The following is a 26,627-nucleotide window of genomic DNA, read 5'->3' on the forward strand; positions in this document are numbered from 1 at the left end:
AACGACTCGCGCTGCGAGGCGTTGTGAGCTTGTAGATCAGCTATTTTCAGCAAAGAGGCTTGGTGTAGAGGGGAAAAGGGGCAAATCAAGTACTAAGTATTGAAGGTTTAAGTAGTTAAATGTCTGAAATGAACCAAAAATATGAATTTACACAAACAACTGATGAAAGTCAATGAAGCTATCTATGACACCTATGAAAAGGTTTAATCTGCAACACTGGGGGTCCCTGCTTCATCTCTCTCTCAGCTAAGGGGTCCTTGGCCTGAAAATCATTGAAGACCCCTGGTCTGGGGTCTTTCCTCCTCGCACACAAACCGGTGGAGCTGGGGATTGTAGTGCTGGTGGAGGACAGAGGAGGTGTATAGCTCAGTGTTTCCCAAACAATATTGGTTGCATGACCCAATTATTTCAAAAGCTCCACATGTCCCAGACTCTTCTCCGAAATGAACTTTCAATACATCCTTTCAATACATTTTCTCAGAGTTCATAATGACTGACAAAAATAGACAACGGAGTCATCCAAGCTGAATGCATTACAAGCATGCAGATCTTTATTGTTGCTATTCCAACACAGCTCTTTCTTTACCACATTGCTTTTATGTAGTATGGTTTAAAGCTTTACAAAAAGAAAAAAAAAGACAGGAAACAAAATATTTACAAACTATCTGTGCAAACATAATTCTTCTTTTACAACACTCTCCTAAAGTACTGGAAAGGCATGCATACAAATAAACTTTGGTGTTAACAAAACTACTCAAATTCTTAGAAGCATCTATGTACATGTGGTAGAACAATTGAATCACTTTTGTTTTTGTTGTTTTAGTACAGTTCATATTTAGACAACAATAAATGTTAACTTAAGAAACAAAGACCTCCAGTAAAGCTACCGAGGCCACAACTTCAGCCATCACACCCAGAGAGTGCATGTACAATTCTCCCATATCCCATGACTGCCATCGGCCATATCCACATGGTGGCCATTTTGAGGCACCCTGTTGGTTTGGAAACCCTCACAGGGTATGACATAAGAGCAGAATGGCCGCCATGTGAATATGGTCAATTGGCTAGAAGTGACATACTAGCAACAACTTTGGCAAATAGGCACACTAAAATTGAGAACTTGTGTTACTCATGATGATACCAGTTTTACATATCTGTAAAATAACTTGGCAGTGTATGTGGATAAGTATGAGAAACATATTCTTGACAAGACAAAAGTCAATGCAGTTCCACTTTAAACGTCTGTATACATCATGTATACATTAATTAAAGGCATTTACAAGGGCTGGGCTGTGGGTCTGACAAACAAGAAATATAAGAAGTTTAAAATATACTATGAATATCCAGTCTCTGTTTTGAAAAATAAAACACACCATTTTTTTACATGATCTTTGTGATTGTACATCAACTCTATTATTTTCTATTCATAGATACTGAAAGAAAAATATATTTTCAACACCACTCGAGTCTCAAATAATGAGAGCCCTCCACTTCAACATCAAAGTAGTAAAACTAAATCACTTTTAGTTAGTTCTTATTTTTTTACTCCAAATTATTTACTGTACATCTGATACACATTTAAGAAATAGTCATATTTCAAGTTAATATAATCTGAAATGGGAAAACGCAGCTCAACAAAAGTAAAAGCATGGGTGTGAGAATGCCAGTGTCAAATAAAAACATCTGTGTGTGTGTGTGTGTGTGTGTGTGTGTGTGTGTGTGTGTGTGTGTGTGTGTGTGTGTGTGTGTGTGTGTGTGTGTGTGCGTGTGTGTGTGTGTGTGTGTGTGTGTGTTTATGTGCGTGCCTGTGTCTGTATATATGTGCGTTGGTTGGGGGGAGCATCACTTAATGCTTTTTTGTTTACAACGAATATCAAACGAAAGAGAGAGAAAGCATGAATGCAACAATAAAGAAAATTCAATGGAACAAACCAAAAAAAACATGGAACTCCAGTCTACCTGCCACAAGAGCAACCCAGAGGGGCTTAAACATTGGGGAGGGGGGGCTAGATGGTGTCCTTAGCCGCGGTGGCTGTTGGTATGCAGGATTTGCCGCCGGCGCCGTTGTGAGGCCTGTAGCTGGTGAAGCTGGGAGTGTGTATGGTGCGGATGCTCTTCCCACCTGGGCCCAAAGGGGTGGGCGACAGAGGGGAGGGGGAGGAAGAGGAGGATGAGGAGAAGGAGGAGGAGGAGGAGGAGGAGTGCGCTCGACCATTTTGAGTCTGCGAGGAGAACGAGAGAGTTTTACCTGTGTGCTGTGAGGGCGTGGGGAGTTTAAGGGAACCGTTAGAGAGGGAGGGGATGTGGGAGGAGACGGAGCGAGGTGCGTAAGGAGACGGGAGGGAGGACTTGGTGGTAGAGGAGGAGGAGGGAGAGGGAGAGGGAGAGGAGGAGGAGAAGGAAGGGTTAATGGGGTTAGTAGCATCTGAGTTTTGAGCAGGCTGGGAGCTGCCTTTACTGGAGCTAGTATAAAAAGCAGGGATTTTAGAGACGGGTACAGTAGGGGAAGTGGTTTTATGATCCCCTCCAACTCTTTTAGCACTTCCGTTAGCCTGCAAACAGAGATGCCAAGAACAGAAACTGGTCGTCAAAAAAAGGGATTGGTCAAATGGAACAACACATACAAAAAAAAGGCGAGACAATAGTTAATTCTAAAGTTATAGACGTGGGAACATGACTACACATTAAACACAAATATTACTAAGACAACTAAAAGACACAAAAAAGCTTAAAACTGCTACATCTACTGTTTTACTGGGTTACTCGAGGTGAGAAACCTTCTTACTGAGAAAAGTTACAAAGAAGAGGCAGAGAAGAGGCTGAAAGAACAGTGCATAGACAAGAGGACAGAAATGAAGGGAGGGAGGGAGGGAGGGGCGTCTGTGAAGACGGCCCATGTTAGAGGGACTGTCAGGCTTTGTCAAATGCTGTGGAGGAGAATTCAGGAGGGCAGTGTGCAGGAGGTGTACAGGGCGAGAACGAATTAAGAGCTGGGAAACTGAGTAGTGAGAAAAGGAGGGTGCATATCTATGGCCAGCTGAGCTAACCCTCCACAAACATAGGCTGGGTGCAAGGTGGTGAGTTGAGTTGGTGGGGAAGTCTCTTAGGAAAGGAAAGATTTTTTTTTTAAAGTGAGGGTTATTTTTTTTGTTTTAGAGCAGGGGTGCATTCTGAGAAAAAGGGGGAGCATAGCCCAATAAATTAAGATTTTAATAGAGCCAAAAAGCATTGTAGGGTTTGGCAACACTGATTAGGAACTCATCTGTGATGGGAACCGGAGATGCGATGACAACTCAGTCGGTGACAAGAAGAGAATGATCTTTTCTTTGCCATTTTTCCACTTTGTTTCTTTTTTTTTTTTTTCAGTAAGTCACCAACACAGTGAAAGCCATGAACAGTGTGGACATGCAGAAGCAAACAGTACGGTGATGTTATGGTGGTAACAGTCAAGAGTCAAACATGCCTTCCAGTCAGAGCAGACTCGAGAGAAACAATAACAGATCCACAATGGCTACCTGGGGCCCATTTTCTTTTTTTCTCAAAACACTTCAAATCTCACAGCTTTGGTTGTCTTTTTCACCCTTATAACACAACACGTCTTGTTTTCTAACTCTTGGTGAGTTTGTTTCCTTTAGTTCCCCGGTAAGGCCCTACAGTAAAACTACCTGTCGGAACTGCCTCTGAGCGTCCTGTAGCTTTTGCTGTTTTCCTGCTTTGTCAGTAGTACCCGGCGACTGCCTGGACTTCGCAGACAACGGGACGGGCATCCGACTAGTAGGAGAAGCGACACTGGCGTTCTGCAAGAGGATCCAACGAAAAAACAAAAACAAGAAATAAAACAAAAGAAAGAAAGGGGAAATAAAAAATAAAAAACAAACACCACATAGGAAGTATGAAAATCAAGGCACTAAAACAGGTGAAATCCTGCTCAACAGTTTGACCGTTTCATTTCATCAACACCAGTGAAAGAACATGCACCCCCTGGGACCAAAAATACACTGTGTACTGTACATGCAGTCGAGAACCAGACATAATGGAGTGTAATCAACATGGTAGTGTCATTCTGTGATTAAGAGCCACACACTGAAACCCCCAGTTAAGAGGAAATTGAAGGAAGAGAGACGCTACGCAGGAACCCATGAAAATGCCACTCCCCAATCATGTCTTGTCAACCATGATTTCACAGAGGGAGAACGCCAAGGTGGACATTATTCCGACATTTCCAAGCACCTGTGGAGTGGATTAATGATTTTGTAAACTCAGTTGTTAGAGATGGAGTGAAGGTAGGGTTGGAAGATTACAAAAACAAATAGGACCCAAAGCCTTTCCGAAGCAACAAGAGCTAGAGAGAGACCTGTTGGATGCCGCTGGGAGGACTGGGGTTACTGGTGGTGGTGGTAGGTACGACTACAGGACGAGGGAGGAGCTGTGGCTTGGACTTCTTCCGCAATGAGCTCTTACTGGGAAGACAGATCTTCGAGCCGGGGCTTTTGGTGGAAGGGAGAGACAGGGACCTCTTCAAGCCCACTCCCTCGGAAGCGCTATCGTCCCCGGCTTTAGTCTCCTCCGCGCGCACGTATGGTGGTTCCTGTTCGGGGCACGGCCCCATCTCACTAATCGTGGTCTCCAACTGCTTGATGGTCTGCTCTAGGCTGTCCAGTGTCTTGTACGTGCTCTTCCTGATTTCATCCGTCCTGTACAGGGAGTCAGAATTGTCCCTTTTCGCCGGAGCTGAGCTTGGGGCCGCCAGGGATTTCGAGCGAACGATCTCAAACCTTTTTGCTTCTTTGTGTTGCCTGACGGTTCCGTCAGACTCCTCCTCGTCTTCGTACACCACCACCTGCAGGGTCTTCTTGCCCGACTTGGTGCCCGCACGGATTGCCTGCGACAACGCTGCCAGCTGCTTCTTCGGGAACTTGAACTTGAACTTCTTCTTACCATCCTGCTTGGCGTCTCCGGTCGTCTCCGAGTTCGCCCCGCCTTCCGTCAGCTCCGACACGGACGAGGAGGAGGAGGATGACGATAAGCTAGCGCGGTCCGCGGCGACCCGACGACCCACAGCTTTTGCGGACCCGTCGTCTCCCCCCTTGGGCCCTCCGACTATTACCTGCGTCCCGCCGCTCCTCTCCGAGTCTGACTCTTCGCTCTCTTCGTCGATGCGCTCCTCCGCGAGCATTCTCTCCAGCTCCTCCTCGCTCTCGAAGATGGTGGACAGGCGCTTGTAGGCAGAGCGAATGTCCATGGGCTCGTCAAAGATGATGATAACTGGCTTCCTATTGAACCCGTTATCCGGCGGAGCGGAGGGATCGATGATTTCTGTAGCGTTGCCCCTGTTCCCTACGGTGACTGTCTGGACGCTGCCTTTCTTTGCATTGACCAGTTCCTGGTATTCCCCGCAGGACAACGCCTGGACCTTGGTGCTGGTGATCATGAAGGCTATGTTGTCAGGCGGGGGAGGAGCCTCTTCTCCGGGGAGGTCGGCACTAAGACCGGCATCCTCATCGCCGATCTCCTCCAACTGACCGCTGGCCTGGTCACCGCCATCACAGGGCGCCTCTTGTGGCGGAGGGGCAACACTCTTGGGTGCCTCTCTTATGGTACTAGTGGTTGAGATTGACACCTTCTCAGTTACTACACTCTTACTAGAGGAAATGTGCTCTTGGGTGACTGAGGGCTCCCGTTTCTTTTCCGCGTTAATCTGGTTAAGGATCGTATTTGCCCCTGCCGCTTCCGTGCCGGTCTTCGAGGATTGTGAACGTTTCATGTGCTTTCTAGGCAGTTTGAAGCCATTCAGACCCACAGGCTTGGGGGATATAGGCGGAGGTGATATTGGCGGAGGCGATAACGGTGGGGGAGAAACTGGTGGATCAGACAGTGGCTGTTGCTGGCCTGGGGAATTGTCATTAGCATTGACATTTGACACCTGTGATGGGGGCAGTGTGGGCTCTCGGCGTTCGGGAGTTTCCTCCGTTCCCGGCGGCGGTTGTGGTTGGTCTTTGGAAATCTGCCCTGTCACATAGTATATGACCTGCAGACATGGAAAAGACAAGATGCTTTATTTATAAGCTGGTAAGTCACAGCACAGTCATACAAATGAATATTGGACATGTTTTCATCATATGTTACTTTCTGATACAAACTTTTATATTGTCAGATAAATCTTTAACATTATCACTTTTTAGCAGATGAAACATATTAACCCTTTAAGACCGGGAACGCATCTGTGTGTCATTTTAAGATATCTTTGGCTATTCAAAAATAGCAGATCTACAGATCTGCTATTTTTGAAAAATCGTGAGAATCTGTGCAAATCTTTGAATATATATGTTTTAAAGCGAACATTTGTAACTCAAATCGTATTGCTTCTGGGGATTCTAAGAATGTTAAACAGTTAAAAAACAAGAATGACCAAAGTCATAATAAAGCCGCATGGGGCAGGCTTTTTTGGCCCCAATTTTTTCATAGACCTGATTACTTGTTTTTTGGATTGCTTGTTTCTCTCGCCAAACCTGGCAACATTAGCATCGCAGATTAACGTTCTAATGTTTTTTATATAAGTGGTGGCAACATCACACAGGTCTTCCCAACAATAGCTGAGATTGAAGTCAGTGTGAACATGGCCAAATAATAACTTAATAGCCAAACTAGGTCTAATGAAGCACGCTAGCATTTAGGCTAACCCTCTGGCCTGAGGCTATCTCCCTTTCTCTGTCTCTGCTGCAAAGAAGGAGGCGGGTGCCCCCCCCCCCCCCCCCCCCTCCTCCGAAGGGGCGGGGGGGGGGGGGGGGGGGGTACTCGGGGAAAAAATCTCGGGGCAAACAAGTTAACAACGCAACACTGACTACAAAACTGAAAAACGTTAATAAAAACAATATGCAAGTATAATCAATCAATCAATTATTCAGCAGTGGTATCTTCATGTTGTAGTTTAATGGTTCAAGCTGCTCTCATACTCAGAGCCCCTTTTATGCCTGGTGAGTACAGGTGATGGCACAGAGACCCCCACACCTAGCACTCCTGGCACCCCATGAAGATAAAGGCAAACATTTGCATCACTATAGTATAGGCGACGTCGCTCGGCTGTTTGGATACGGTAGTGATTAGCTGCCTGCCCGCGTGAATGGACGAGGTCCGTCTTTGGATTTTTTTCACTGCCTGTTTTTCAGTCTTTTACTTTATTTTCTAGGGGAGGCTAGATTTTAGTTGGGCAGGCGGCCGCCTGCCCTGCCTCTATGGTGGGTACGCCACTGGGACAGCCAATGACACTTAGGTGTCACTAAATGTCACTCGGGTGTCGACACTTTGTCACTCGGGTGTCGACTAGGACTAGTGCTGTTTATAGAGCCGCGCTAGCGCATGCGGCTAAAAATTACGTTGCTTATGTTGCTTTTTTCATGTCAAGGACCCCCAAAAATGATATGCTTTTGGCCGCGGACCCGCATCTCAAAATATTTTTGTTCCAAGGACCCCCGGAAGCAAAGATTTGAGTTCAATACATATATTCAAAGATTTGCACAAAATCTTCACCTTAACAAAATAAATCTTAAAATGACACACAGATGCGTTCCTGGTCTTAATGGGTTAAAGAGTGTAAAGTGTCATACATACCCCCTGGCTCTGTCGGACCGTAGTGTTGCCATTTTCATCTATGTTTGGCTCTTTATCTTCTCGACTGGGCTCTGAGCTCTGCTAGGACAATGTTTAAGGGAACAATATTATTGTGCATTGGTTGGGCTAGGACGCTATGGATTCAATATCACTCACATGTTTCTGTTAGTGTCTGTGGTGTCAACATTATGTTGGGCGATGACGTTCTGCAAGTTATCACATGGCATCTCTCAGCAAAGAGAATGTGCTTCTCAGTTTTATATGAATCGATTGTCTACTAAATATTACATTTATGTGATATACACATGCAGGGACAATTGAATTGTAAATTATTCAAGGGAAACTAATCTTTTTATCATTGTATTGTATCATTGTATTGCTCCTGGCTGCAATAAATATTACACAATAAATTCTCACTTAATACTAACCAAACAGAGAAAATAATTTATCATTTGTTTAACTAAATAAAACATGAGGAAAAATAGGGTGGGACTCATTTAAAATGTTCTCCCAATTTAGACGTTATGCCAATTCTCAATTCCCTGAAGTCGGGGACAACATGGTGTGAGGATTTAATATGCACTAGAGGGTATAGACAACCACGTGTATCCTCTGATACATGTGACGTCACCAGCCGCTTCTTTTCTCCTGACATTGAGGAGTTACATCGCGAGGGCTATAAACCTGTGGAGGAACACGCTATTCTTCCCAGTTCTACCCCCTGCTCCACAGGCACCCTGATCAACCTGTAAGAGCACCCAGCTTCCCATTGACACGTGTGTATTTTCAACTGAAAAAAAGTGTTACTTAACATTTTTTCAGTTAAATACGTCACACATAATTGAACATATGCAAGGGCCATGTGATGACGTACAAATTTGCCTTAATTTGATACATTGCTGTGATGATCAGTAAACGGGAGATCTGGAATCATACTCACGTTAAAATTACAGCAGTGTGATAGGTAAATAGGTCTAAAAGTGAATAAGCCAATGCAGGGAAAGTTGTGCAAAGACGCAGGAATAAAACAGAAGAATAGTTCCCCAGAGAATGTAAAGGTGAGGGCCAAGAGCATGCACAGGGGTCAGAGTGACCTACAGTAGAGTGAACCAAGTCTGCAAAAACAGGTTGTGTCCAATACATTACAATATGCTTTCACCCAATAGCCAATTAATCCAGAGGTATTCTCAAGCCGATTTTTTCATGAAGAGATGTCGGTTTACAAAGAAACACAGAAGACGATTTAATTGCCTGTAGAATACAGCGCCTGAGTAGTTTATTGTTCTGGGTGAAAAAAAAAAGAAAAGATAACAAGCAATAATGAAATCAGCTGCATCGTTTGTTCCATAACACACAAAAGACAGAGCATCTTTTTTTCAGACCCTTCATTGTATTGCAGACCAAATTTTGTATGCAGACTTAATCCTGAAACAATACAGAAGCTGTGACTTCCAGCGGAATAAAGAGAGGGGAAGGAAAACGAGGCGGGGGAGAGACAGACAGTGAGCTGTCCGAAGGAGGCAGCTGTTACAGGTTTCTCTCGAGCCAAAAGCGGGGGAAACAAGTTGCAGGAGGAGGGTTAAGAAGACACCGGCCCATCGATTGATTCACACAGTCGGCAGAAGCAGGCAGGTTAGGTGGACAGCCGGACGGCGACACACATCTTTTACCTTTTTCTCTTTGAGGGGCAGTAAAGCCCCCGGTCTTAGCTCTCTTATTTGTGGTTCAATGCGAGTGGTGGCGGGGTCTGCCACATTTTTCACCCCTACATCCTTAACAGAGCACTTCTGGAAAACCTGAAGAGTGGGGAGAAAGGTCAGGGAATTGGGGCAAGGATTCGGGGGGGCGAAGGAAATGCAGTATCTTGACCAACGTCCTTTAACACCACATCTGGAGCATTTATTTGTTATCCATGACGGATGTCTTTTCTTTTTAAATGTTTTATTTGTAACTTCACCAACGGTCAGCGGCCATTTTCTGCCGCTCGTGCCAGGAATCCATCCACCACAGGAATAAGGGATAGATCCCACAGTACACACAATAACATTATTGTGTATTTACATCCTTACCTGGATTGACTGCATGTGTGTGTGTGTGAGAGAGAGAGAGAGAGAGAGAGAGAGAGAGAGAGAGAGAGAGAGAGAGAATGAGAAAGAGTTCATCATTATCTCGAGTTGTTGTGCCTCTAACCTGGAGTTCTGCCATGATCTTGTCCCCTTCGTCCTCCTCCTCTGTAACAGCAGAAGCTGTGACAGGTGGCGGTGTGGGAGACTTGGGCAATGTCTCTGCGGGCGCCTTGGCAGGCTTGGGTTGGGGAGACGGAGGTGGGCCCTCCTCTTCTCCCTCCTGCGTGAAAAGGATGGATGGATGTTCAAAGGAGACAGGCCTGTTATATCACAAAGTTTCACAAACTCTTCTCTAAAAACAGCCCAATTGCAGTTTTCCTTCTTCTCCAAGTAATATTATACTCCAGTTTTATTTCTCAATATCTTGTTGCATTTAATCCTATGGTTGATTTGCTCAAAAGCGTGACAGGTACAAATGATCCCAAGCTACAGATTTGACCGCACAGACCAGTTAACAGAGACAGATTGGTCAACCAGAGACAGACCGCCAAGCAGACTTTGTTAGTTTTTTTGTAAATGGATATCGTGCCAATTTAGTTTTTCTTGGGAGTTTTCCCTTGCCCGATTGAGGGTCTAAGAACAGAGGGTGTGGTGTGGTTTGGTTTCCTTTGTTAACTGTGGGCCTGTAAAGCCCAGTGATTAAGGGCTGTACAAATATATGTGACTTGACTAACCTGAGCTGAGAGAGAGTCCTTTCTGCTGGTGAAAACAACCTCGCCGGAGCGCGTAGTGGTCATGCCCGAGTTGGAGCTGGGGTAGGTCTTCCTGGGTGGGGGTGGTGGAGGGGACTTGCTGGCTTTCTCTGATCCCAGCTTGGTGAGTTTTTCACTGGACACCGCTGGCTTGGTGGTGGGGGGACGTTCGGCACTAGCCTTGGTGGGCCTCTCCAGTATAGGTTTGACTGGTTTCTCCAGCACAGGTTTCGGAGGCTTCTCTGGTACTTGCTTGGCTGGTTTCTCTGCGGTAGGCGAGGACTGTGGCTCGTCTTTTTGGTAAAATAATAAACAGAGGCATAAACAATAACTACGTACAAGAGTACATGCCATGCAGAGACTCCGCAAACCAAAAGTTTTACAAAGAACCTGTTGCATTGTGCTCTTATGACAAAGTATGACATAAGAACACAATGGCCGCCATGTGAATGCGGTCAATTAGTAGAGACCGGTACTAGAATCTGTGCAAGATGTCTACCTGACGGTGTCTCCACATGTTTTGGAGAGTCTGTCTGGTCCCCTGTGGCAGCAGGAGGCACTGTTGACTTCTCCTCCATGTCTAGACTGGGTATGCCCTTCATCATATTGACCTGGGCCTCTTGGAGGATCTTTGCAAACTCTTTGCCATCATAATGACCCATGTTCTGCCTCTTCTCCTCCCACTCCCTTTCTGCAGCCTACCAGGTTATGAGGAGGAGAGAGACAATTAAAGACAGAGGGATAGAAGGGATGGAGAGAGAAAGAAATATGAAGATGTTTTTTTTTTTTTTTTACATGTACATGTGATAAGAATGTTTGTTTATTTATGTATGTAGCACATATCACCTACATCTAAGTTACAGAGTGCTTTACATAAAAGTGGAGAATAAAATCAGTGAACAGAATAGCAACATGGTAAAAAAAAAAAAAGTTTGCCATATGGTATATAAATTATAGAGTGCAGTGTAAAAAACAAAACCTGTTGAGGGAATTAAACACAACTGAAATTCAAATGTTAAGAAATACATAAATTAAGAAGCAATTTCGAAAGAAGTGAGTGGTTTACAGCCTGAGCTCATCAGGCAGGTCGTTCCAGGGCTGACAAGGAGCCCTGACACCAAAGGCACGGTCACCCTTTGTCTTCAGATATGACTGAGGAACAGCCTGCAGGTTTCTGCCTGAAGACCTCAGGCTGCGCACAGTCAATGCTGCTCTGTCTATAGTTAGCCTATTTAATCAAAATATGACATTGAACGATGTCTTCTGATCTATCTAGGTGACTGAGCATACCTCTATGGACATGGCTCGGCATTTGCCCTTTCCCTGGCTGCTCTGGAGTTCTTCTATGACCAGATTCTGGCTGCCGCTATTGACAGGGCTGACGGGGGCCTTCTTGTTGCGGGCAGGGCTAGGTGGATCCGAGGCATCAGCTCCTTTGGGCGAGTCCCGGCCTTGGCTCTGGCCAGGGGGGCCGGGGCTGGGGGCACCTTGCGTGGGGCTGGGGGTGAGCGGGGGGCTGGGCTGGGTCGTCAGGGCCGCCGACTGCTGGCACTGCTGCATGTGGACCGGGGAGCTCTGGACGTGATGGATGACCACAGGGGAGGAGGGCATCACCTCCGACCGGAGCGTGGAGGTCTGTGGCTCAGGCTGGCCCGAGGCTGGGGGTGCGTCCACAACATGTGGCCCAGACTCAGATGCTACCGTAGTAGGGCCAGTTTCCACCGGGCCCGCTTTTAATGAAACGTTAGTGGGCTGATCGGATGATGTCTTCTGATTGATCTCAGTAGCACATCTGAGGATTGGAACAGGGGGGAAAAGTAAGAAAAAAGAAAATGAGTTAAAAGTTCAGGTTAAAGATGTTGATGCAGGATGTCATGTAGGGTGATCTCGTCTGATCTGAGGTCGTAAAGCAAACGGGTTGCAGGTCGTGGCTCCTCCCCGAGGGGAAGAGGCTCACGGACGCGGCGAGGCGTTATTGAAACAGAAGAATGACATCCAAACAAGCATGTCCTGATTAGAAATACAAAGGTCACTCTGCAAAAGTCCTAAAGAATACATTTGATAAGTGAAAATGTTTGTATAATTAATTCAGCAAACATATAAATAACGAGGGGGAAAAAACTGTAATGCAATGTAGATATGTTTGGCAACATGGCAAAGCCGAGTTGAAAAGTCACAGGACATGAGGGAGGAGAAAGGGAGAGTGTGGCGTGTCTGTGACTGACATTTAAATGGAAATTAGGTGCTGCAGTTTTCCCCCCGAATTAATTCAGTGGTTCGGTTCGCTGGAGATGATGGCACTGAATCAAGACGGACGCTACGCTCCTCTGTCCACGCTGAATGACCCCTCCCTCTGATAGGGTGAATCCCCGCCTGCCAGTGTAATCAACCCTGCAATCTCTCACATCGCACATTCTGCTGAACAGAACCTCTGAAGTGCTTCTGCTGTCTCGCTCCAGTCTCTTGTCTCTCTCACGCCTGATTTATATTGGTTGCACATCGTGTCGCACACTTTTTTATCTCTCCTTTTTCACTTTTTTTATACAGGGTATAAATGTTCTTTCGCTGAGCACAAACGTAATGTTCTTTTTCAGCACCGCCCTGCTATGCACTCGTACAGTTCACACCTGGTAGCTGCCCAGTGCAACCATAGTCTTATATTGTTAGTCACTGGAGCATGACCCCTGGAGCAGTTGGGGGTTGAGTACCTTGCTCAAGTGCGCTCAGTCGTGGAAGAAGTACTCAAACTTTTTACTTAAGCAAAAGTATCAATACCACAATGTAGGAATACTCTGTTAAAAGTAAAAGTCCAGTATTTAAAATGAATTGAGTATAAGTACAAAAGTATTGGCATCAAAATATACTTAAAGTACCAAAAGTAAAAGTACTCATTATGCAGAATGTCCCATTTGTCCCAAGTGTTCAAAATGTATAAACATCTTTTGAAAATAGCAGATCTACAAGCTCACAATGTGTCGCAAAGCGACGCATTGTACTAAGTACTGTACAGGGATGAAGTGGTTAATGTATGTTTTGTGATAATAATCCAAATCTTCAAAGTAACTAGTTACTTGTGGAATCCACACTTGTGAGGCTCTCTTAAGACACTCCATGTATGGATTCATATCTCGCCTGGATGAGTCCCGGAACAGTATTATTGAGGATTTAGTCAATCCTGGGAAGAGCTGTCTCCGGTACTCGTCCAGGCTGCGTAAACACTGGAGAGTCAGCCTCTATGTATGATGATGTTTTTGTAATGTATTGTTGTTTATTGTGTGAGGTTTTTTATGTACTCTATGGACCCCCTGTGTGTCTGGAATAAAGTTTGAATTGGAAAAATAGTTACTAAACTTTTCAAATATTGAACAGTTGAGTAAAAGAAAAAATGTTCCTGCTGGTCCGGGGGAATTGAACCGACCAACCCCTCCAGTCACATTCATGCTCCTTTAACTTTTGAGTCCACCTCTGCCCCAAAAATCAACCGTCTTACCTTCTCAGGCTGCTGAGTGTCTCTGTGAGGCTCTTGACCCTCTTCAGCATGGTGTCCAGTTTGTGGGGTTCCTCTTTCAGGAACTTGACCGCTTCCACCTCCACCCTCAGCACCGCCCGCATCCTGGTCTGTAGTGCGGGAAACTCTCCTGTGTGATGCACAGGAAAATGCAATCGATAAATGTCTTTCACTTAAGAGAACCATTTAAGTGTGGCAACTACTTTGAGTAAACGCATCTTAACTAATTTGTTATTTTTTATAATTTTTGGGGGACATTTTTATTTATCCTACTATAATTCTAGTAACCTCTGTCTGTAGTGGGAGTAGGTGAGTACGTGAAGCTACCCGGTTCTCCTCAGTGGCTGGACCAATTGCTCTGATTTTGCACACAGCCATTGACCATTACCATCTGAACTTAACTGTGAAGCCCGTTTTTCAATTTCATCAAATCCCAGCTTCTTATTAGCGTTTATGTGTCAAACACTGTCGCCATGGTTACGGGCCTGCCCAGCTATGGGACGAACTGCCTCCCGGGTTGCCAGATCATGTGCGCATATCCCCCCACGCATGCGTCGACCGGGTATGGTCTAGTTTATATAACATATATAAAAGGTTATATAACATTTATAAAAAAAAACGAAAAAAGTGATACGGTGAACACGGCCCCCTCACGCATTAAAAAGATAATATCAGTCACCAGGTCCAGAACCAAGGATGGGTGTTTTCAATGAATCTATCATGATTAAAATGGAGTTTGCAGTTACAATGGGTTTGTATAGGAAGGGGGAGTGTCTGATAAAAATGTGTCTGATAAAAATGTATCTCAAACATCTAAATACTGAATAAAGCAACTTAAAAACTGTCTGGGGTGCTCACAAAAGCCTGAGTAGACGTTAAAACGATCCCAAACATGTTTGAAAGTGAAATATCCCTTTAACTCTCGACTAGCTCTCCACCACATTCTGTTCATCGAGACAGTTTTGGAACATGGTCATTTGCAAAGAAGCTGTACAATGATTTGACTGTTGGGGTTGCCTTACCTTTGAGCCCTGCCAGAGACTCTCCGACCTTCCTCAGAGTGACGGCTCCTTCTTCTACATCCTTCAGGGTCACCGCTCTGTTTGTCCCACCCGAGTCCCTCTTCAGAGAGTCCACAAACTGCTCCAAGTCACTGCAGAGACACGGAGAGACCACACTATAATGAACAATTCAATGTTGAATCCACATACCAAAGGAACCGAAGGAGGAACAAAAAAAGGTAATACGGAGTCAACTGCGCTTAATTCCCATTGCCCTAATACAGCATCATTTTGCTTTTCAATTTGGCTGCCATTTGTTGTTTACAAATGGCAGCCAATCACAATTATACCTCTTTCAGAGATGTAAGTCTTGATGAGCAGTTTGAATTGAACTAGAAACCAGAGAGAGAGAGAGAGAGAGAGAGAGAGAGAGAGAGAGAGAGTCACCTCTGTTTGTAACATTCTATAGCAAACAGCTTCACATAATAGTTGTATTTGGCTTTTACTCTTTATAAACACTAGGGGGCAGAACAAACTCAGTTATCCTGGGGAATGACATGCATGAAGGACATGAGGGCAGGTACGAATCAGCATTAAATAATAGAGGAAAACATCAAAAAGCAAATACATACAGTATGCAGAATGTGAAAGGAAAACTTTTCCACTGCAACGTGCATGTTTTTGTCTGTACGAGACAGCTTAGAGTAGACACGATTGGATCTCTTCCCAAGACCCAAAATTGTGTTAACATTGAATCTGGGCTTATTTGTGCGAGAGCACTTCCTCGCATAGAAAACACTGCAGGCTGATACACAGGCCTCCCCATGGCTTCTGAAACCGGCAACTCCAAGGGGAAATGTGGACCATGATAACATTGTGTGCCGTGCTGGATCGCATGAGAGGGACTAAAACGGTGCTTCATTGTGGCACAGGTACCCTTGAGAAACGGTCCTTTATTGAACTCCCCTAACAGGGACTGGGAGAGGCAACACATAGACTGTCAAATGCACTGTTATGACGGGGCCTCTTGGTCGTAGGAATAATGATGGGAAATTCCAGATGAGAACAAAGCAAGCAGATTTTCCTTTAAGTCAAGACCTCCACAGACAGAAAACAACAGATAAATCTTTAACCCAGCTCTATTGAGAGAGTCAGGGTAGTCTTCCAAAGCCATGCAGCACCCGAAAGGCATGGGGCAACTATTTTGTTGGGCGACTCTTCTATTGTTCCGTTCACTCTAGTGGTCGACATAGCAAACAGCTACAAATCAATTTCAACGGACGCCAGCAATATGAAGCCACACAAACTGATGCTGAACACTTGTTGCTACGTGACGGGTACTACAAGAACAAAGTAACAAACTAGCTTAAACTTTTTCTGCAATCCAATGACGCAGTGAAGTGTCAATCAATCATGTGTTTTTGTTTCACAATTCCCACTTCTATTCTTGCCGTTAACCAGTTCCCTGTGCTATCCTCCTTTTCATTTAGGCAGTGTGGCTAGAGCAACACTTAAACAGCGACTTGGTGACAGTGTAGCTGACCACTCTTGGTCATTTTGTAGCTTTAGTTGCTAGTGTGAACGCAATAGCTTGTAGTTGCATTGTATTCTGTGTTTTCTCATGTTTTAAATGTGTTTTAACTGTGCTTTGCTAAGCTTTTTCAAAGAAACAATTGTGTTACGTTGTGACAGTCAATAAAGTTATTAGAACCCGACTTTACCAAATTTTGGGGTCCTAGACTCTCCAAAATTCATAAATAGCGAAGAGAAGATTTGCGTTAAAAATATTAGTAAAATAAAAGTATTCAAGAGACTTCAAACACTTTAAAAAATGTTCAAACAAAGTAGGTGTACAAGCTTGCAGCGGCGCACAAAGTGACGTGCTGTGAGCTTGTATATCGGCTACATACGCTCACATGAAAAACGTATGTTGCTATATATATATAGCTAAAATCTAAACTGCGACAGATGGTTTCCTGGGTTAATGTTTCGTGTATCTTGTTCCTGTACCATATCTTGTTGACATTCACATGAAATGGCTGGGATCCCTGTCCAGGCTTGTGACTTATGACTCATTTCATAGACTCAATGTGAAGGAGGTGTATGGATCACATGTCCGTCCGCTCAGACACACTCCCTCCACAAGACAGAAGCTACAGTGACCATAATCACACGGCAGGCCATACCATGTTCAAATTACCTTTTATATAGGTCATGTTATGATCACTTATTAGTGCCTGCCAGCTGCCTTTATGTATTTTTATCCTTTTATCCTATTTTGCACAGGATGAAAAAGGCACAATGTCTAATGAATTCTGTAAGTAAGTAATATTAGTCATAAAGGCTACAAGGGAATGGAATTGGAGAGTTATCTCTTTGATATGATGGACAAATTCCACTCAAAACGCAAAGATAGGCCTCTGTAGAAGATGCAAGTGGATAGAGATGAAAAATCAAATTCTCTCTTTGAAGTGAAGGACACTCAAAACCCATCTGTTGTCCTTTTTATTTCTGGCTGTTTTGTTTCTTTGTACACTTAAAAAGTTGTTGTACAAATGTACTTTTGACTTTTGAAGTACATTTTAACACCACATACTTTTGATACTTAAGTACATTTGAACAAAACACACTTTTGATACTTATGTATGTTTAATTTGAGCGTCTTGAATACTCTGACTCAAGTGGACTTAAGATATCTTTACTTTTACTCAAGTACTGTATGGCTTTCAATTACCTTAATATACGACTTCTATTTTGGGCATTGTGCTCATTATAGGCGAAAATGGTTTGCGAAATGTTCTGAAATGCAAAAACAATGTGACACGTTGTGAGCTTGTAGATCAGCTATTTTTGTTGTGTTACACCATCCATCACACAACAAAGTATAACATAGGCTTAAGAGGTTAGAAACTCCACTGTCTTGAGCTTCAGGTGCGGCTACAGTAATTTAAGAGCTCGTAAGCGGTGGCAGATTTGGCACCGCATCCCCACTTCGTCTTGAAGCCAAGCCTAATTAACCGGCCTTATTTAAAGCACTGGCGTTTCGCTGACTCACAAACTGGCGAGGTACCAACGGTAACACAGAACTCCGTCCACAGTGTTGTGCCTGTACCTCTCCCGCTCAACAATCTCTCTTCTCCTCCTGTTGTAAACTGGGAAATGAGCTCCTACGTTGCAAAATACAGAGCAATTATTTGACCTCTCAGTGTAAAAGTGGGTCCATCTTTCCACTCTCAAGAGTTAAATGAACACACTGTATCACTGCTTTCATCGGGGGCATATGTTTATCGCTGTCTCTAGCAAGACAACACTTTTGACCTTGCCTGTTAAACATCGGCATTAAACAGATTCAATTACCGTTCCCTGTTGGCAGGGCCGAGGCGAGTGAGTTACGTTCGTTGCAAAGGCAGAAAATAATTACTCCACACAATCTGTTCAATTGTTCCGGGGCTGCCGTGTCTAAATGAAGAGGCAGCCATTGCCTGCCTGTGTAAACGTGTGGGCTCCAATTTGGAGGGCGTTGGCTCGTCAGTGAGCATAATGGGAGTGAATGGCGCAGGTGAGCTGGTGAAAATGAAGCCCCGCGGGGCATTCCGGTACATAGAAGACTCCTTGGCTGCAGTCGCGGGTGTGTGTGAGGAGAGTGGTGTCGGTATAGATTTGGGAATGAGTCAACGGAAGCTCTGGTGGTGGAGAGGAGGTAGCGATGTTCATAACATGACCCCCACACTGTCTATTACGCCAGTGGTTTTCCAAGTGGGGTCCGGCTACCCCCTGCAGGTCCTTGAGGGGGTTCGAGTGGGTCCCCCCCAGCAAAATGAGGAACATTTGAAACTCTTCAGCCCTGTTTTGTTCTTTGGCTATTCAATGTGATCGATGCGTTGTGACCTTGTAGATCTGCTATTTCTGTAAAATGTTATTTCACAAAATATTTTCAAATGGGGGACCGTGGGCCAAATACATATCAATTAGAGGGTCGTTGACAAGAACATGTTTGAGAACCAGAGTAGGGGAACAGTGAAATATAGTCTTTAACAGCTCTGAGAGTATACGGCGGCAGTATAGAGAATGAATGAAGACCCTTACCTAAGCTGCGTTAGGACTCTCTCCTCCAGACCCAGATATTTGTGCCTGTCCTCCTCCACCAAGGCCCTCTGTCTCTGGACGGGGTCCTCCACGCGCCGCATGGCCTCCGCCAGCTTCACACTGATCTCCTGCTCCGTGTGCTTCAGCTGCACGCGCAGCGCTTCTTGGTTGTGGAGCTGAGGGACGCAGCAGACAGAGGACAGACAGGGACACATGGATTATGAAGCAAAAATAAATCTCACAAATGAAAAGAATTGTGGCCAGTGGTTCTCAACCAGTCCTTGAGGGGGTTCCAGGTGGTCCCCAGCTAAATGATGGACAGTTGGTAACCAAATGGACCCTTATACAGTAGATCTTTAACTCTTGAGAGCGTAAAATGAAACCAAATGGACCCTTACGGGTCCATTTGGTTTCATTTTACGCTCTCAAGAGTTAAATGGTTCCATTTTACTCAAGAGTTAAATTGTTAGTCTACACAATTAGAGAATGTAGAAGAATTGCTATTGTTATTTTATCAACGTTTGCCTGTTGTCTCTCCTATGGTACCAACATCAATACAGCATGGAATTGTGAACAAAATATTCTAAGTTTTGGGTCTGACAGGCTAAATCTCATCAAATGGTGGTCCGTGGCTCAAATGCCGAATAAATAATGTTAAAAAGAAGGACTTTAAGCGTGCGAACAGAACTGTCTTACCTGAAGCTGTCTCATCTGTTGGAGCTGCAGGCGCAGGTCAGAGACGTTCCTCTTGCAGTGCATCAGGTTGACCTGCAGGGGGACTGGGCCTCTCTCTAATGGGGCAGCACTGCTCTTTGGAGCCAAGACAGGGGAACCACCTGACCCCAAAAAGGTTTATAAAAATAAAACATTAATATAAAATATACACACATATGTTAAAACTTTAAAACATTTCACATTTCAGTTCCATTTATCCAAGCCGGAACACAATCTATTGATTGATCATTAAAATAAACTGATGCACGCATTTCATCTCATCTGACAGGGTGGTCCGGAAATGGGTGGGCACACAGAGAATTTCAAGTGGGCCCTGGTCCAGAAAAGGCCGGGAAAAACACTGCTGTAGGATGTTCATGCGTGTCAAGGATTTGAAAAACACCTTTCCTCTCATGATGTGCTGAAAACCTGAGATATTATTATCCCATTCATCCAATTATAGTGCATCGTGCAAAACGGGACACTTAGCACAAAACAAGTGGTCTGATGCACAAAATAATGATACCTTGAAAGGAATGCCCAGATTTCCACGTTCCTTTCCTCCACCTCGCTCTTGTGACTGACTTTGGTCTATACAGGTGTCTTCAACAGGGGGCCTCAGAGTTACTACAGGGGGGCCGCCAAATCTTTGTGTGATAGGATTTTAGTTTTCTTTACATTAACCACTTGAACCCTAGCATCCCTATTCTTAGAAGAACTTTCTAAAAAAAAAGCAGATCTACAAGCTCACAACGCCTCTGCGATACTAAATTGGGCAGAAAAAGGGGGTAAGAAAAACTATTGGCTACTCTAAATGAAGAGAAAACGATACAACACTGATGATAGTACTGTCAAAAAAGTCTATGAAGTTATCTATGAAATCAATGAAAAAGTTTAATCTGCAATACCATTTTATACAATATGTAGTGTGCGGGGGGGGGGGGGGGGGGGTCTTCATCTCTCTCTCAGCTAAGGGGTCCTTGGCCTGAAAAACGTTTAAGACACCTAGTCTATGAGTTATTGCCCAGGAGACAGAGTGCAAACATATTCGCCTCAGGCTGGACGGACTTAATGTTCCTTCCTAATGTTTTGTAATGAGGGCCTTGTGCTTTTTTCTGTGGCGTCTGCTTTGCCACACCGCACCAAAGCGGCAGACAGCCACTTAGGCTTAGGCTGCCTGGCAGCACCTCTGAAATGAACGGCCGTCCGCCCGACCTCTGTGTTTCAATCAGAGCTACAGATGTGCAAAGGGCTTAAAACCATGGAAACCGACAGACTTAATGTTTGTGCGGTGGGGGCTGAGTGACTCACAAGGCTGCCGGTAATAACAGTTAATTTGACACAATTCACTTTCATAAAGCCTTGCATACATGGGTGAATGATTGAGGCTTTTTGGCCAATATTGCCTCAAAAATGGACAAGCCGAATTTTACTGCAGTCACTTAATCCAAATCCTTATTACTGCTTCGATGTTTTCCATTTTATACCAGTTTTACACTGGCAACTTCACTATATTCAGAGGTAGTAACTTTCCCATAACTAATGAGGACTGTCCTGAACTAAGCTGACCGAGGCAACCCGGGTCCCCATTGTATGCTAACCATTAAGTCCACTGGTAGGGACAAAGTACCTGTCGAGGGAAAGTTTCTCTAGTGTGCTCTCTAAATACTCGCCCAGCAGTGGGGTGTAAAGAAAGAAAATACCTTTGTCTTAGTAATCCCCAAAGTCTATTCACTCCTGTCTACCTTAACATGGTGACAGCTGACAGCTATACAGCTGCACGGACCTGAAGTGCAGGTTAGAGTTTTGCACAGGGGTTCCTGTGTGACTAATACTCCTCAGGAATAAGATATCCATCAATGGGAGTAGCGTAGACCGAGTTGGTTACAATGAGCCAGCGTTTCGGATCACATGGAGGGAGCACAGCCAATTCCTTGTGATCTGCGAACGTGATACCAATGAGGCAGCCGGGTACAGATCAGAGTAGCATAAATCCTCTCCTGTTTTGGAGATTCATCCTAGCAGAATATTTGCATGGGCAATTCCATCTGAACCACATGAAGGAATCCGTCAGATGACATGAGATTAATTCGTGAGAAGCATCAATAATATTCTGCTTTCATTCCGCCACTGTTGAGATTGCATTTCTTCCTATCAGACACATCTGCCCACAGACCACTGCAGAGATGAGATTGAACTGCTGAATCATCTTGGCAGACTGGAGAGGTAATACTTCTGCCTTGTTAGAGCTTTCTAAGCTTGATAGAGCTTTCGAGCTTGATAGAGCTTGATAGAGCTTTCGGTGGGTTGTGTTAGCTTTGGTGGCTTTCTATTTTTCCCCCCCTCTTAACTCCCTTTAACTTGAATGTACCGAAGAGGGGGATTCGGGGTGGAATATGAACCGGTCAGACACAAGCACAGAGGCACAGACTTTGTTTTCGTCTCTGGAGCAGCGCACATGGCAGACTGCGCTGATGGATGGCAAAACGCGTAGGCTTGTCTGCTCAAGACATCATGGGAAAACTGTACGGGATGGGGCCAACTTTATGATTTAGTTGAGAACAACAAAGACACTGACCTGAGCTGTGTGCACTGTGTGCACTGTGGGCTGGGGAGGATGTCTTCGGTGGTCTGTCACTGAACCCCAGAGAGAGAGAGAGAGAGAGAGTTTCATCAATGCAGGGTCTTAACACACAACAAAAGACTTTGACAGAGACTGATTGATAAGAGTTAAAGTTAATATTAGTACAAAACGAACACATTCGTATGTAGAGTATGATGAGAAACACTGACAGAGAGGTTAAAATGATGTTAGCAGGTTTTAGGACTTTACACATTCACCAAGTCAGTTCGAGAGATTTTCATTCTAATCACATTGTTTTTTTCCCAGACTGTTGCTCAAGCAAACAGCGTTAGCTCGATGTCTCAGTGGAGCAGCTTCAAATGCACAGTTAAGTTGCAGCCAGATAAATCATAAAAGATGGCATTTATTATTCTAGAGAGCAAACAGCCACAATATCAGAACCACTGTCCGCCCAACAGTATTTCCCCCTCGCTGCATGGCATTTAACCTGGATGTGTGATATGGCCGTACTAATAGAGGCACTGCGTTATCTCCCACAACCGTGTCTGGATAGCCACGTTTTTCATTTGAAACTGAAATGCCCTTGATGCCTCACTCCTCTCCTCGCCTTGCTTACCTGAGAGGTTCCTTGGTGCCACTACTGTTTGGCCCCTTTAAAAGTGCATGCTGAACAAGGCCAGTCAAGCTGGCAATCTGTTGCTCCATAGCCCTCATTCGCTCTCTGCAGAAAACATCAGAAAATTATACTTTGAATACTGGGCCAGAGGGTTGCAATTGAACTTATCAATTATATTAAAAAAATAATTTGGGGGGCAAATTAGATAACGAAAATAGCAGTTATTTTCACGATGCAACTCGCTGTGAGCTTGTAGATCTGCTATTTTCGCTGTCTAGCACTCTTAGCATAGAACAGGGCTTGAGTGGTTAATCAGACTAATTGGTTTAGTTGATTATAAAATATCAACAAGAATTTTTTGATTTGCTGATATACAGTATATATATATATATATATATATATTTTTTTTTACAAATGATCAAAGAAAACGCGCTTCTCGGTTATCGGATTAATCAGAAAAGAAATTGATAGAATAATCGCTAATAAAATAATGGATAGTTGCAATCTCAGTGGGCCCTTTTGGAGATTACACTATTGTTGCTGTCGGGCAGAAACCTCCATAATTTAACTTTTGTGTTTTTTCGTAAATTAGTGCCCTACTTGATCATACTACAGCGTCACACAAAACCATCAAAAGTAGCAGATCCACAAGCTTGACAAGCGACGTGTTTTGAGCTTGTCGATCTGCTACTTTTGCTATTTATTTTTTTTAATCCTGAAAAGTATGACGTTTCTAAATTGCAACAGGGTGATTGCATCGAAACTGTTGAGTCAGAAAGTGCGGTGGTCTGTCTTTTGAAGCGTGCACTGGCCCTCTTAAAGAATCTAAATGGACACAACTAAATGGAAGTCAAAACTAAGACTGGGGGGGCTGTCTGCTGAAATAGACCCCCTGGGGTTAACAAGGCTGGCCGGTCAGGGGTCACACAACCGCATGGGGGACGTGGTTTTTCTCTAAAACAATCGAGTGTGACACGAATTGATAGGCTCCCGGCAGGGAGTGGAGTGGCGACAACCTCATCAATTCTCATATTACTCAGCCTTAAGAAAGCTGGTGACCACAGGGCGGGTGAATCGTACACGAGGAGGAGTGGTTGGTTGGTGAGCCTCGGGGTTTGGAAATAGAAGCCCCTTTGTTGTTTTTTCTTCATGTCATCACCTATCTATTGGTGGAAGAGGACCAGGGGGAGGGGCCACCGAGGACACAAGCAGAGTGTGATTCTAGCTGTGGCATTTTTAATATCCAGCAAAACGGTGAGTCAACTGACACCACAATAAGACTTTGTGCACACAGCGATGCCTTGCCTTAGAAAGGCTAAAGCTGAATTCTAGTACTCAAATTTCTGCTCACTCACTCACACTCTGTCCCTCCAGCTTGGCAGTGTTACGGTGAAATTGGTGACCTGCTAAAATATGTGACAATCGTGTAGACATGACAACGTCAGTGTCCGAACGTAAACGTCAGTGTCCGAACGTTCAACCTAGCGGTATTTAGGCCATGTATTTAAAGACCTCCACGTAAGTTATATGAAGTCCACAAGATGGTCACATATTTCGGCAGGTCACCAATTTCACCGTAACACTGCCATGCTGAACGACAGATGACGGAGGAAGCGAGGAGGCAGAAATTTTAGTATTGGAATTTGGCTTAACAGTCAGTGGTTCTCAAAGTGGGGTTCAGGGACCCTCAGGGTTCCTTGAGGAGGGGGTTCCAAACGGACCCGTCCCTTACAGGTCTGTAACTATGAGAGTGTACAAATGGAACCATTCTGTTCACTCTCAAGAGTTATGGTTGTCCTTGAAATAATTGTTTTTTTTAATCACTGGTCTAGATCAGTCATTCTCTTCTAATTTTTTTTATTTCAATTTGATACTAATCTTTATCTCTGGGACCGCAGGCTTCACACACAGTGAAATCTTCAGTGTTAACTTCAGTGTTAACTCTGAGAGTGTACAAATGGAACCGTTCCATTTTGGTTCCATAAGTAAACTCTCGGAGTTACAGACCCATAAGAGGGTCCATTTTGGACCCCAGATGGACCCCGAACCAGTGGCCTGGATGCAGCCCTGTAGATTTTAACACTGACACTATGGCTAGAGAGAGAAGAGAATGGCGTTCGGGAGCATGTTTATTTTGAATGTGAATTACAGTACTTTCCCACTCAAATTCCTCTACTATTTTCCCAGACCACGCCGTCCATGCCATTTCGGGAAAGGGTCTTGGGGCTGCCCAGGTGGTCTGCCCGATCTCTGTGACTGATTGGGCTGTCCCGAATACCCATCTGACCTGGTCAATATTTTCTTTTGGTTTTCCTGAGTATGCACGTTAGTCCCCTTTCAGCCCACTCCATTTTAATGTGCTCCACAGAAACCACATTTGACTGGCTAGTTGGCAAGCGTCCTTCCTGTGTTTATGTGCTCTCACAACTCAATGAAGACCTTGGCAACGCTGACCCAGCAACGCTAATGACTGACCGTCCACATGGACAAAACTAAAGCAGGACAATATTGTTATTACAATGACAAAGTTCATGAAAATATACAGCAGGAGATGCTGCTATCCTCTTACTGTGCTTCAAAAGGTTAAGGGTCTGTAATAATCAACGCTGTGTCGGCTGTAATGTTGGGATAAAGACCTACTAATGAGCTTGTTGGATAAGCAAAGCTAACTGCACCAGGCCCGGCGCTAGCCGAAAGCGATTGGGGAGGCGGGGGCGTAAGTACGCGTTTTGTTTTTGCGAACGCCTTTTATTTTTTACGCCGTTTAGAAAAGAAAAAGATCTGTTTACCGACAGCAGCTGAAGTCCTTGTCATGTCTGTCTGTCTATCAGTCCTTCCTGGTACACACAACACCACTGACCACTTTCTTAACACGCTGAGGAAAGCTTGTTACCGAAATGCTATTAATAAAAAAGTACCGCAAGGTTTGTTTTTTTAACTTGCAGTCTTGACTTAGGGGGCAAGATGGTCCGATTGAAGGGGCGACGCCCCCTCAAGCCCCCCCCCCCCCCCCCCCCCCCCCCGTGACGCCGAGCCTAAACTGCGCACACAAACCAAACCGATCCACAGCCATGTGTGTAGTAGGTCCCCAACTGGGCCCACTTTAAAGGGATATTTCACTTTCAAATAAAATAAACATAAAATATATACATATAAAAACGAAATGAAAAAAGTAATGGAAAAATCAAGGCCCCCTCACGCATTAGAAGGACATTCTAATGCGTGAGGGGGCCTTGATTTTTCAATTTTTAAAAAAAATATATTTTTAATGTTTATTTTATTTGAAAGTTAAATATCCCTTTGAGAACCACCGGAATAGAAATGCCACACAGGCTTCTGTCATTGTATTATTTAAGTGTACCTATAGGCTGGTCGTAGGAGCAAAATGCATTCTACTGATCAACAGTTGAGACAAGAGACAGGGGCATGGCCATAATGTTGGCCCGGGTGATGGTTGATGAGACAGAGTCTGAGTTGGGCCATCTTGAAAAGCATGACGACCCACAGTACAGTTAGGGGGTGATACTGGCGATGCAGAGTTAGTCCATGCTCCCATGCAATGTCGTCTCCCCCCACCCTGAACACCCCCCACCCCCCGCCTCCCCCCGCCCCGGTGATGCTTACCGTGTCTGTGGGTCATTGGCTTGCGGAACGGGTCCTCCCGGTACGTGGCCTTGCAGGTCACCCACAGG

The 26,627-nt window shown here is 44.6% G+C and overlaps 1 protein-coding gene across 12 annotated transcripts in view; it reads right to left on the reverse strand.

Annotated features, from left to right (window-relative positions):
• Positions 1–515: 515 nt before the first annotated feature.
• Positions 516–26,627, reverse strand: part of kiaa1217 (KIAA1217 ortholog) — a 167,620-nt gene continuing 141,508 nt past the window's right edge. For 8 of the 12 annotated variants that reach the window (XM_084049199.1, XM_084049193.1, XM_084049200.1 and 5 more), the window contains 16 exons: positions 26,560–26,627; positions 22,936–23,040; positions 22,314–22,372; positions 19,718–19,857; positions 19,022–19,197; positions 14,957–15,087; positions 13,917–14,064; positions 11,717–12,218; positions 10,926–11,124; positions 10,409–10,719; positions 9,799–9,954; positions 9,279–9,404; positions 7,609–7,689; positions 4,355–6,028; positions 3,666–3,797; positions 516–2,552 (listed from right to left, as the gene is read on the reverse strand). The exon at positions 26,560–26,627 is cut by the window's right edge and continues 768 nt beyond it. In XM_084049199.1, coding sequence (XP_083905325.1) covers positions 2,007–2,552; positions 3,666–3,797; positions 4,355–6,028; positions 7,609–7,689; positions 9,279–9,404; positions 9,799–9,954; positions 10,409–10,719; positions 10,926–11,124; positions 11,717–12,218; positions 13,917–14,064; positions 14,957–15,087; positions 19,022–19,197; positions 19,718–19,857; positions 22,314–22,372; positions 22,936–23,040; positions 26,560–26,627 — 4,554 coding nt within the window. In that variant the 3' untranslated portion in view covers positions 516–2,006. The remainder of the gene's footprint in view (positions 2,553–3,665; positions 3,798–4,354; positions 6,029–7,608; positions 7,690–9,278; positions 9,405–9,798; positions 9,955–10,408; positions 10,720–10,925; positions 11,125–11,716; positions 12,219–13,916; positions 14,065–14,956; positions 15,088–19,021; positions 19,198–19,717; positions 19,858–22,313; positions 22,373–22,935; positions 23,041–26,559) is intronic. The other 4 variants (XM_084049195.1, XM_084049197.1, XM_084049198.1 and 1 more) reach the window with 4 other exon arrangements.

Source organism: Gymnoscopelus microlampas, assembly GCF_963454915.1.
Source record: "Gymnoscopelus microlampas genome assembly, chromosome: 22".
NCBI lineage: Eukaryota > Metazoa > Chordata > Actinopteri > Myctophiformes > Myctophidae > Gymnoscopelus > Gymnoscopelus microlampas.